Source organism: Epinephelus moara, chromosome 6 (assembly GCF_006386435.1).
Source record: "Epinephelus moara isolate mb chromosome 6, YSFRI_EMoa_1.0, whole genome shotgun sequence".
Taxonomy (NCBI): domain Eukaryota; kingdom Metazoa; phylum Chordata; class Actinopteri; order Perciformes; family Serranidae; genus Epinephelus; species Epinephelus moara.
In genome coordinates, this window is record NC_065511.1 from 38,758,222 (window position 1) to 38,771,746 (window position 13,525).

The 13,525-nt window shown below is 38.9% G+C and overlaps 1 protein-coding gene across 1 annotated transcript in view; it reads right to left on the reverse strand.

Annotated features, from left to right (window-relative positions):
• dgkb (diacylglycerol kinase, beta) overlaps positions 1–13,525 on the reverse strand; it is a 109,754-nt gene that overhangs the window by 33,693 nt on the left and 62,536 nt on the right. Inside the window, exon 20 of the mRNA XM_050046912.1 lies at positions 7,746–7,810. Within this exon, the coding sequence (XP_049902869.1) occupies positions 7,746–7,810 (65 nt within the window). The remainder of the gene's footprint in view (positions 1–7,745; positions 7,811–13,525) is intronic.

Below are 13,525 nucleotides of genomic sequence, written 5' to 3' on the forward strand. Positions count from 1 at the left end.
CTTGCGGACGTCCACTTTGAGTCCGCGCGGACCTCCGCGAAGTCCGTTCCGCGTATGTTCCGCCTGAGTATGTTCGGGCCTTTAAAGATGAATGGATCTCTGTGTGCATGGCTCCGGGAGGGGGGGGGCGATTATTCGAAAAATTGTTGAATAGTTGCCATGATTTTCGAATAGTGTTTTTGCTTGTGCTGCCCATCCCTATTCTAAATTTGGTTGGAGTTGCACAATGCGTTTAAGCATTATGGCAGTTTTGATGAAATTTGACAGATATTTGATGTAGATTGGATAAAATGCAAAAATTAAAATTAAGCCAAAACGGGGCACCTCCTATATTGACAGATTCGTCTTTAAACAGCGAGAAAAAACCCCCCAACTAATACTACCATCTCACAGTTGCATGCCTCCGCAGACTAGTCAAGTTGCAGCTACAGTTTACACCCACGTCTGTCCAGACTCATATGTAGCTATGACTGTAGACAATGCTTCAAATATGGATGTTGCTGCAAAGAAGCTACAAATTCTAAAACGTGGATGCTTCACACAAATCTTCAACCTGGCAGCACAGAAGATTTAAACAATCAACACAGTTTCTAGGGTAGCCACCCAAGATAAGTGTCTCCCCTTCTGTTCCCGAGTTGTTGAGTAATGGCCAGAAAAGTGTTTTTGCAGAACATTATGATGTCACAGTGAAGTTGACCTTTGACCTCTGACCTTTTGGATATAAAATGTCATCACTTCATCATTTTATCCTATCAGACATTTATGTGAAAATTTGTCATAGTTAGCTGAAGAAGTCTTGAGTTATGGACGAAAACATGTTTTGTGAAATCACAGTGACCTTTGACCACCAAAATCTAATCAGTTTATAGAGTCCAAGTGACGTTTGTGCCAAATTTGAAGGAATTCTCTCGAGGTGTTCTTGAGATATGGCATTCACAAGAATGAGACAGACCAGGTCACAATGACCTTGACCTTTGACCACCAATATCTAATTAGTTCATCATTGTGTCTAAATGGATGTTTGTGCTAAATTCTCTCAAGGCCTTCTTGAGAAATCGGGATCATCAGAATGTGACGGATGAATGGACGGACAACCCAAACTCATAATTCCTCTGTTCATGGCTATCAATGACACAAAAGCACAAAGGCACTTCATTGTTCAGGAGTAATGTAGAAGAGGGTAAATGGTGGTGCTATCTAATCGAGACCTGCACAAAATGATCTCCTGTTTCTTTTAAAAATTAAATTGTTGACTTAATTATTTTGGATATACATGAACTTAAGTGTGACAGTTTTGCTCGAGAAGTCAAAATGTTAAAACAGAAATTATGTCTTTTGTTACCGTTACTGTGCCTACAGTTGGTGTCACTTTATTGGACATGAGTTACATTGTAACATTGTACATTGAGTTAATAAAACCTGTCCTAAAAAGAAATGTAAAGTCATGTCTGTCAAAATAAGAATGAACAGTATATAAGAATGTAACTACGACAGCACAAAGTTCTTAATTTTCTAAACCCTTTCTCCTTCTCTTCCTCCACCTCTCTTTCCTCGTCCCCCTCACTATCCGTCTCTTTCCCTCAGAGTCAGAGATTAGCGTGTAATTACATAGGAGATCAGCAAAAAACGGGGTGAAAAAAAAGGGAGTAGTATATTTTAACAAGGCGGAGGAGGAGGAGTGGCGATGGGGGAGGAGGTGGCGCGGCCCTCGTCACGGGCCGACTGATTGTCTGCTTTTAATCCTCAACCTCATTATCACCTCCAGGTCCGGCAGTGGCAGTAAATGAATCTATCTGCCGAGTGTCAAATCTTCACACCTTTGCCCTGGTAATCACCCCAAGGTGCAAATACAGAAGATAGATAGAACGAGAGAAATGAAGGGGGGAAGAGAGAGTGTATGACCCCTGCATTTCATCAACAAAATCCCCTCATTTCATAATTAAGAAAAGCTACATGATGTTGTTTGGCTGTAATTAGAGCTCATTAAATATTCAGTCTCTTTAAGGTCAAACCAGCGACAAAACGTATAGATTTGGTACATATGGGAAGTGAAGAGCCATTACTGCTGTCAGATATTAAAATCTAATAATTCAACGTTTGACATTTTTCTTTTTCAAATTCGTACGGAAATCTTACAAGTTAAGTAGCTATTTAATTTGACTTTGAGGCCAGTTAAAGAGCAAAGGCAAGGTTTCAGAAATACATGATAACAATATAAATACATAAAAATGAGCATTTTATTCCATGTATATTACTAACTGCTGCAACTAATGATTATTTTTATTATCGATTAATCTGCCAGTTATTTTTAAGATTATTCTTTTGGAGATAAAATGTCAAAAAACGATCATCAAAATTTTCCAGAGCCCAAAGTGTCGTCTATAAAACCACATTTACTGTCATAAATGACGAAGAAAAGCAGAAAAGTTTCACACTGAAGAAGCTGGAACCAGCAAATATTCGACATTATTACTTTTAAAATGACTGAAACTATTAATAAATTATCAAAATAACTGGTCATTAATTTTCTTTCAATAGACTAATTGATTACTTAACAAATCTCTGTGGCTTTGATATCGTTACGTATATATATTTAAAACAGTACATTCCTGTTTACATTCAGTCTCTTTATGCAACCACTGATTTATCTCACTTTTTTTCCATATTTTATTTGTTATATTTTATCCCTTTTTAAAAAAAAAAAAGTTGAGTACTTTATATCCTTATATCTTAGATTTTCTTTTTGTTTCTATTTGTGTGATTTTTTCCCCCTAAAACAAGAGAAATAAAATAGAAATTAATTAATTTATTAATTAATTTTTTAAAATGTGATTTTATCATTATTTTTGTTTTTTATTCATACTTCAATAAAAAACTGCATTGTTGGAGAGGGTCTGAGAACCATGTTTTTCAATGGTTGGACTGCTCTTTTACTTTTTGTTCATTTGACAATTACTGTCTTTTATCTTTGAAAAACGTGCGAAGATGCTGTTCAGATACATTATTTATTCTTCTGTCAACAGCGCTGTTAGTCCAAAGTACATTTTGTTTGCAGGCTGAACATGATGAGAAGGAGATTTTTATTCTTTTTCTAGTATTTTTTGTATCAAACAGGAGATGTTAAAGTAATTGTATGATGCAGAGATTGATGCAGGTTGGTCTCGAAAGGGGCATAAAATGCTTCAGTAAATACTTTTGATGTTAGATTATACTTTATCCTGAGAAAACGTAGAATATTTATCAAGAAATTAACTAAATTTAAGCATCACAAACTAAAATACATAATTATTTCAATAACATACATTGAAATAAAACTTTTGCAAAAAAAAAGGCTCCAAATCTACTTTACAAGACCTTTTACAGTAACAATCATCTTTTCACTCCCTTTTAATGACATTATAAAATAAACAATATTAGGTAAATCCACTCCGAGTCTACTTTTGAAACATTGAATAATTAGACATTTAAATTTCAAGCCGCTTCTTTTCTGCATGATAATGAATTTATTGTGAAGTGTGAACACACCCAGATATGTCAGAGCCAGGTCAGATTTTCATCAGGGTTTTACACACATTCAAATATTGCTTCAAGACGACCTTGTTTACTGTAAAATGAGGTGAACAGCAGCAGGAAGCAACAAAGACAGCTCTGAAGATAGTTCCTACTTTCTGACAGAAAACACAAAGTTAGGATATATATGATAAAATGAATCAGGTGGAGCAGTAATTAATTACATTCCACATCTGGAAAAGGAGCAGGGAGGTTGTGTAACTGTTAAAAAGCTGTTAATTCTAATTTGGTTTGGTGTAATACCACATGTGAAGATGCTGTTTCTGTTCTGGGTCGTCTTCGTGTGAAAAGATGATTTAAATGCAAAATAACTTCACAATTTACAACTCAAGATATAACTTTATTTATTTATTTATTTGTCACTCGCATCTGATGGAAAACTTGTTTTTGTTCGTATTGTGCTCTGTAGTTAATTTAATGTCTATGTTTTGCAGGTAGTCGGATGTTTCTGAAAAATGTTTGGAATTATTATCCTTACCATTGTGGTTTTTATTATTTATTTATTGTTGAGTCTCTGTCTCTTGACCTCTCACTATCTCTACAGAAAAAAACCTAAATTCTGGGGTTATCATTTGTTTATTTGACAAAAAGCTTCCAGTGTGACTGTCTAAGTTTAATGGTGCTTAAATCTTGTTAAAAACTCATCAAAAATATCTTTTCTTTTTCATTAATTCTCACCAAAAACATATTTCAATTGCAGATAAGAGTAAAATAAAGACACGCTGCCTCCGCTGTCACCAAAGTTCCTGAGAATAAGCTTCCAGCTGCAGGAAAATGACTCTGTGATGAGTTGCAATACGCTTCCAATGGACACGAGCCCTTTGGACAAATCCAACAAAATCTATGCTACCTTGAAAAACTATAATCATGCATTATTGAATTGGCAAGGATAGTGTGTAATAGAGAGATCCTAAACCCATTCCCCCTCCTGAATTATTAATTGAATTCAAATAACAGACGGAATCATTTTCTTAAAATATCTAAATCATTTTTCACAAAAGGCTCAAAAACCAGTGTGAAACAACAGAGATGCAGTCTGTGTGACTGAATGTGAGAGAAACAACACTGGAGCAGGAAAATGTACAAGCTGTGTGTCCACATGTTGGAGTTACACCCTCTTTGTTCAATCAGAAAATTCAGATAACTTAACAGCCTCTCCACATCCCACATGACCATCTGTAACTATTAAACAACAGGCCTGTGTTTATCTGAAACCACCGTCACTTCCCTTTGGACCACTTCGCCGACATGTTCAAGCAACAAGCAGCAGAGGGGTAGTTGGCTAAATGTTGTACTAAGACCAGGGTAAAATATGATAATGAGTACAAATGGGATTATTAGGAGGCTGTGTGTCATCAGTCTGACTGATCCATGATGTCAAACTAGCCAAGCAAATTCAATTAGGCCTGCAATTACTCCCTGGCGCTAGTGGAGACGTATGGGAGACGTTAAATATTGATGGAAACATAGATGCCACATTTGTTCATCTCCAAAGGTGAACGCATCTCCTCGAGGTAATCACAAATGCTAAATATGAGGCCCGTCCATCCGTCACGCTGAGCTCCAGAGCAGGTACGCTGTCTGCTGTCAGGAAGGGGACACGCTGAGGGAGAGGCTGTGAATTCACTGTAGGTTTGTTTGGACTGGGAAGAGACTGATATTTGCTTTTTACCTTTTTAAAAATGTAGACTTATCTCCATCATGGTTGCTGGTTTAAAAATAAAAAGAGGGAACATTAACTCTATTCAAGGAGCCTGGAGATTACGCAGCCTCGTACTCAGGCCTCTACTCCAGTGCTCATTTGACAGCTATTTTAGATTTAGTCTTAGTCTGGAGACAAAAATGCTTCTTAGTTTAAGTCACATTTTTACCCTTCTTAATTTCAGTCTAGTTTTAGTTGACAAAATTATGTTTTCTATATGTTTTTTACCCTTAAACTAATCCAGTGAGGCTAATTCATGCATCAGAAATTATAATCAAGGTGACAGGTTGTATAAACATTTCTGCACACTTTCTCCAGCAGTGTTTGACAGGTGAAAGGGCTGATTTACGGACACACACTTACTGATCACCATTTAAAAAGCTCAACATCTCTCTATTTATGATCTCAAAGACTTTGACAGGACAGATAACTAATGTGGGACAACTAGGATTTGTCCCCAGGTTCATTGTAAACTCTGACTTATCCAACTGACTGTTAAGAAGCAGAGGAATAACTTGATTAAAGCCTGAATTCTTTCTTCATCTGCAACATGTTTGTCTGGAGGTTTAAACTCACGTCCTCTCACAGAGTTGGTGATTTAAACTAAACTTTCTTTGTCATTCCCCACTGCTGTTCAGCGGCCAACAGGCGGAGCTAACTGCTAACAGCAACCACTGCAACTAACAAACTCCACAAATCCATTCAGCAGCTCCACCATCCACAGTCAGACACACGTCTGATTATTTACTGCTGAATTACAGCTCACAACTCACCAACAGCTGATGCTGCTCTAAGTGTTTTTGCTGGCTAGCTAAACACGACTGGTCTCGGCTCTCAGTGTCTGATAGTCCACCATGAACATTTTTGTCACATCTTGTCTCGTCATCAAAAATTAAGCATCGATTTTGTCTTAGCTTTTATTATCAAGTTCTGTTTTTAGCTCATCATCGTCTCGTTTTCGTCATGGTAAAAAAGGATGGGGGTTATGGTGATGAAAAATGTTCGTCAACGAAATTAACAACATCGGCAATAAAGGTAGAAGATTTAAAACTCTGAAGGGGCAGCTCTGGTCTCCTGAAAACATTGTGAGGTCAGTTCCTAAGTTTTAAAATATAAAGCCCCTCTTCCTTTTGCATGAATACTCTTCTAACACCCGCTAACATCTTGGACCACAACACCTGAGTGAACATATTAATTTTAGCTCCTTTTTCGGCAAGATGTAATGATGATGTAAATACTGTCCGTCTCTGCCCAAGCAGTGCTAAAACATTGATCCAAATTAGCCTGCAACGAGTTTGAGAGACTAAAAAGTAAGAGATATATGAAAAGAAGTAACCATCATAAAGTTTTCATAGGCCTCCATGCTCCTCTCTACGGTTTACCTGTTTTTCGGCCTTTCCGTGATGTCAAACGTGACACACCAAGAAAAACCACAAGCAGCAGGTTTACCTGTGTCTAAAAAAACCTGCGTAAACGTGCTTATTTTGGTGGACAAGGGTTATAAGTGAATACAGAATATACTGTTTATATAGAATACACACCAGAGCATAGTTTTTGTAGAGTGAAAGAGCTGGAAGGCTCCATCCGTCTCAAGAAAAATTTACAACCTCTTTTTTTCACACCTTGAACATGATAACGAGTTCAGATAGAACATAATACAGTGGGTCGTCTTTACTTCCAATTGGAAGAGATTTCTGGTATACTGCTTTTATACAACTTTAATAAATCATTTCCATCTTTCTAACGACACAACACACAGCAACCTCCGTTTGCTGCATGGATGTAAATTTGATTATAAGAACTGGACTTAAAGACGCAACAGTTTGCTTGCCGAGGGCATAGGTTAAAGTTCTCTAGCTTCTTGGTTACTTACTGCACATGCTCACTAGTGTTTCTCCTGCTAGCACTGCCCAACTAAAAGAAAACTGCATGGAAAATCTCTTGGCACTTTTCTTGACTCTGGGAAATTTTTCAAAGATAAAACTTTATGGGTAAAAACTCATAATGCAAAGAGTCATAACTGACCTTGTTTCCACTTTGAGGAATCCTGGCAACAGTTTTATTCTCTCTTTTTAATGGTGATCAATAGAGAAAATGCTTTCTAGAGTTTATTTTGCTGCACTACCACGAGTGAGCACTGGGACAATTTGGCAGTAGGTCTGTTTTAAGTCTTTGCTGGTTGTAGAAGAGACTGAAAGGAAGTTAACTCCACAACTGGTTGAACACAAGTATAAAACGAAATATATTTTGTTTGGTTCTACTTTGACTAAATGAGAAGGGAGGAAGGAAGATTTTCAGCACTGCAGCTGTAGATTCCTTTTTTAAATCAGTTGCTGTGTGCAGTATTAGCAGCCTTAACTAGCAGTAACTCCTTTACAATACTTGATAACTGTATGGACACTGAGACGAGAGCAGTTGGGAACCACTGGGTCAATAACTCACATCTTCTGTACTGACAAAGAAGCAAACTTACCTGCTGTTGAACTTCTCAGGGTGCTTCTCCCTCATAACATGGAAACGATGTGCGATGGAGGCGTCCTGAAAGACAGAATTGAACCTTTAGTTCAGGTGCTACGAACAATGTTGAGTTTGTGGAAAGTGATTCTCAGCTCCTCCTACTTAAAGCCTACAGTTTGGGCCTTCTTCAAATGACTCTACATCCTGGTGTCAGCGTGCTTATCCACTACTGTTGAGCGCCTGCTGCAGCTCTACCATGCGCTGTTTTCAGTATAGAAATATGATGTTTTATGGCTCTGGGGTCACATTTATATCCTGCTGATGTCTGGAGAACACGTAAAGCTTCTCAACAGCCTGAACAGAAGTATAACTATTTTACATCCGAGACACTTCTTACTCCTCATTAACTAACTCCCCCAACTTCCCACACAGTGCGCTTACACATCGCATCTCTCTGGAGTATATTTCTATGAGATGAAAGAAGCTGTGTGCAGGCGGTGGCAGCGGGGTTGAACCTGGGATGGAGAGGTATTGACAGAAACCCTGATGAACAGCATGCCATCTCCACACAGGCTAATTAATTAAACACACATTGTGAGTAATCACAGCTCCCAGCTAACCTACAGGATGCTGCCGACACCACGGCAACCAAGTTGTTTTCCCTCTCCCTTCCTCCACCTCTCCTTCCTCTGTGTCTCTCTGTAAGTCACTCTCGACCTTCTTCTCACCCTCTCTGCCCCCCACCCCCTCCTCCCGACTCTCTCTGTGACCTGGGGCACAAAGTGCAGCCTCACTGGAGTTCTCAGTGTTACAGTATTACAGTTGATGCTACACGCGCTGGCGTGGTGTGACTGACAGAGACGCTCAACAGTATATTAACACCATCTCAGTCGGGTTCAGCGTGAACTTACAGAATAAAATATATTTAGAGTAACGACCATATGATGCAGTTTGCTGATAGACAGGCATGTTAATGGAAAGTGTAAGTGAACGCAGAGTGCATGGGGGTGGGCTAACTAGCAATATGATCAGGTTTCACAACGATATTTTAGATCAGGGGTGTCAAACATACGGCCTGGGGATCAGATCCGGCCCAGCGAAGGGCCAAATCTGGCCCACTGAAAGATTCTCCACAACTAATGTTGATGCACTTGTGAACACTAAGAGGTGTCAGGAGCAGTTTGAACAATGAGCAGATAATTCCTGAATTTTTTTCCATCCTGACCAGAGTGCAGTTCTCTAAAATAACAATGAATACTGACTGTGGTCATATTTAAAGATATTGAAAACCAGCAGCTTCAGTACAAAAGAGTCTGTATCATAAAACAATATGGGTGAGACCCTGCTGCTGAGGCACTGACAGAACTTCAGATTATAAATGGTTTGTAAGGCAGCGGATCATCTTGCAGGTGAAGTATTCCTTTAATTGATTTTTTTTCTCTCCAACAGTGTTAACTTCACAAAGTTTAAAGCAAATTCTTAAACCTAAAACTTTACAATGGCCTTTTAAACTGTATAAACCTGCATGTTGACTATTTAAATACATTGCAAGAACACAAAACTGCTGCCTGAGAAGTAACTTAATAAGTTCTATAATGATATATCTTTTAAACAAAGTGTTTATTATAAACAAATAATTACTATAAAAACTAAATATATCAGAGATCAATTAAGCCATAAAGTCTGCAGAGGCCCTTGTGAACAGATTGTAAGTCTCAAGTAATGAACTACGGAGGGACGCTGAAATTTCCTTTAATTTACACTTCTAAGTCGGCGTCAGCAGAAAATGCTGGCAAGGCCTCATGAAAAACACACCAAACTCTGACAAACTTGCGTGCTCTGAAAACACCTCAAGAAAGAAGTGAGACAAAGTTGCTGTAAACTTTTTGGGCTTGTTCCTCTCTCCCCCCCCTCCTCCCCCCCTCCCACTGAAGCAATCTGTTTTGACCCACTCCATTTTTGAGTGGCACTATTGAAACAGCACCTACAGGGAGGACCCCCTGCTAGCTCTCTGTACAGAAATTTAGGAGAAGCCAAAAGAGAAAAAATCAATGGGGCTTCTCTTGATGTCTCTTCAAGACGCTGTAAGCACAAGACCAAAAGAATTCTTCAAGATCCCCGCAGACTCACCTCACGCTTCCAACGCGAGCCAGAGAGGTGAGATGATGGATATATCTGAGAGATTGTAACTTGATTTTCTTACAAACAGGACAATAGCTGCAAACAAGAGAGCAAAAGCGAGGAGAGGTTGTCTCCCCTTTGGTTTGGGCGCTATTATCTGAGATCTGTACAAGTGGAGCTGCGGCTTTTGCAACAGTAAACAGCGATTTCAAGCAACCGGGAGTGGATAAAGCACTTTGTCATTCTGCATTGATGCAGCGTTTGTCTCCTTTAAGGTGTAAAACTTTTAAAATAAACCATATATATATATATATGTATATATATATGGCACTTTGCATTTAATTACAAAGTGCTTGAAAGTAGGAGCCCCCACTAGCATTAAAGGAATGGTGTGTAAGATTTAAGGAGATTTAGTAGTGTCCAGCAACGAGGACTGTAACCACTTGAAATTTCTCCTGGTTACAATTCCTTGCAGTGTACACTGTTGAGGAGGTTTTTACCAGGAGTTGAATTATCCGCAGAGGTCTCATCCTCTCCAAAACAAACAGACAAAAGTTGCACAAAACAGAATTGAAATTGACTGACGATGATGATCTATTTATTTTCTGTCTGTACGTACATGTTTAGTATAGATCCTACGCACTGTTTTATAAATGAGACCCAGGTGAGTACAACTGGTAAAAACACTGAATAAAGCAGTTTTCATGTTTCAAATCAGTGCTTCTCGAACACTTTTTGGCACATCACAGACAGACAGACTGCTCGCCCAGCACCTGCTATGTGACTTCACCTTTTTTCTCTGATAACTTAAGTTTCAGGAGCTCAGGAGGTTTTGACCTGGAGCCAAATTATCCACAGAGGTCTCTTCATTTCCAATAAAATAAGATTTAAAAAAAAAAAAAAAGCACCAGGTGATTTTAACTGGTAAAAACACCAAATAACGCGATTCAGTTTAGAAAAGCTATGTTTTTACAACATTGTCTGTCTGGGCTTCTTACTACAGTGGCCGACACAAAAAGGCGACTGTCCCTATCTAGAGCCAGTGTTTGGTTTGTCCGTTCTGCGCTACTGTAGAAACATGGTGGTGCAACATGATGATCACCACAAACAAGGACCTGCTCCCTATGTTGATATAAAAAGCTAAATTAGGAAAGAAAAACACAACAATTCTCATTTTCAGGTGATTAAACACTAAAGAAAAAATACTATATTATATTCCATTTCACCAATATATCCCCCTAAATCCTACACACTGGACCTTTAACTATGGTATTTGACCTTGATCTGAAGCAACTGCAGTCACATGACACATTGTTTGGGTTAAACATGAGCATGTTACAGTCCTGGAGGATTATTAATGTGCACCTCCTCCTGTACTGCCTTAATATGCACATTCAGCACATCCAATGCATCAAAACATTGTTTTCTAGTTGGAGCCGCGCCTCGTTTTCAAACTGTATGCTTTGACTAAAATGAACAATGACAGCAATATAGTCCACGATGAGCAGCGCTAAAATCAACCTGCGTAGTTGTCCCTCCATTGTGACATTAGAAAGTGTCACATTTATCTTGCAAGTGTACTCTTCTTCAACGTTTGCTTTACTTCCTGGATTTTTCCCACATGGAAATTCTGACCAATCAAGAGCAGCTTTCTCACACAAGGCATTTGATCTGGTCCGCTTGTAAATGCTGCTGTGAGAACACAAACCAACTCTCGGCAATTATACAACTTTGTAACAGAATTAGTCCCTGATTCAGACCAAAGGAGACGACTCTAGGTCACTTTTGAGGATCTGCTGATGAGGATTATGTGAGAATTAAAGCTCCAGAACAGCTGCTAAATGGACCCTGTAGTGAGACTCAACTGCTGTTTACAAGGTCGACAATGAACTTTAAACCTTTTAAACCAACATGGAGGAAATAAATGTACAATTCCATGATAAACTCTATCTGCTGACAGAGACTGTGTTATGACTGAAACCCTCAGAATATCCACTACATGGACTTTGTGGTCAACTACCTATATATATATTTTAAGACATATTTAAAACATTTTATCTCATCTGGATCCTTATTTGAAAACAAAAGCATAAAACCTAAGTAACGGGCCGAGTCAGTCGCACCATCAACACATGCAGGACACATTCACATCTTCTTGACCCCCTCGCGGCAGTCGAGACGTCGTCAGCTCACTCACTCTCTCTCTCCCCCTAGCTGCCCTCAAATAATTACCAATGTAAAAATCTGGCACCCAAATTAATACAGGACATGTGTAATGTCCTCTCATAGCTCAAAGTTTAGTCCAATTATGAGTGGGCCCCAGCGGTTTGATGTGCCTTTCACTACGGGGGAGAGTAATGGCTTTGACAGGAGCGCCAGGGTCATTAGGGCGACTGACTGCATTATGGTAGTGGAGCGCGCTCAGTGATTAGTTCTGTCTCTCACCCCTGGCCCTGATTGAGATCATTACACTTCACGTCACTTCCACATCCTCCCAAAGGGATGGCGACCATTAATTCTCAATCCAACTGGGCCGTGGCAGAAGGTTAGGTTGGAAGAATTTACTCAAAAAAAAAAAGAAAAAAAAAAGATGGTTCTTCTTTCTCTGGAAGAATCACCTGAGTTGTTGGATTGAAATGAAATGTTTCTGTTTGTTCATCAGCTGCTGACACTAATGATGTTAGAGCAATCAGACAAATATAAATTGAAAGAACTTTAAATGACTTCAGATTCAAGCACACGTTGGTGGTGACTCAAACCGTCCGCGGCGGCTGCTCCTGCTGATCTTTTGCTTTCCACAGTGTCATTACAGAAACAATCTGCTCTTCATCTGCATAATCTCCGAGGTAATTATTAGCTTGACTTGTCCTATAATCTTTATTCTAATTTTTTTTTTCATTCAACGGAAAGCTAAAAAAAATTGATGCAAAAATGTGTCACAAAATATTATATCACACTCAAATCCATAGAGAGCTCAAAGTCTTCTTAATCCCCCACAAACAACTTCATTTGTCATCATCACGCCTGCTGGGTGCTAATCCCACTAACAGAGCAGAGACAATAATGACTTTATGAACCAGCCGGGCCAAAGCTGCTTTCTTTGGTTCAGCAAGAAGGAATCTACCCGGTCCCATTAGAGGATAAAAACTTACTGTAACTTTTAGGGTATTGTAGCTTTAGTTAACGGCATGAATGACTTTTAAAAAGACAGACAGGGGCTGCATTAGAGGCCACAACCTGCCTCCTGAGCTAACAGTAGTGAAATGACATCTAAAATTAGCACATCACTTCACTCACCTTGTGTCTCTTTTTCTAAAACTCTGCAACCAAACTTTTTTTTTGAAGGGCAACAGTTCACCTGTTTGAAGTGTCCACCACAAGATTCATAAACAGTGTCTTCCCCAAAGTCATCGTGTGCCTGGTCCTTGATTGCACCTGAATTGTATTGCATCTTTGTACAATGACATTAAAAGAAATCTGAAATCTAGACCTAAAAATGTGTTCCTTTCTAACATTTGTAACTCCTGTTCTGGTTTTTTTTACCCTCTTTATATAAGCATTTGATATCAGTCTTTGTTTTTTACAAGCTCCACTGATGTGTTGTCGAGTTCCCCCTTAAAGTTTCCCCGTGGAGTTTTCTTGTAAACAAGAAAAATGTATGTTTACATTCTGACA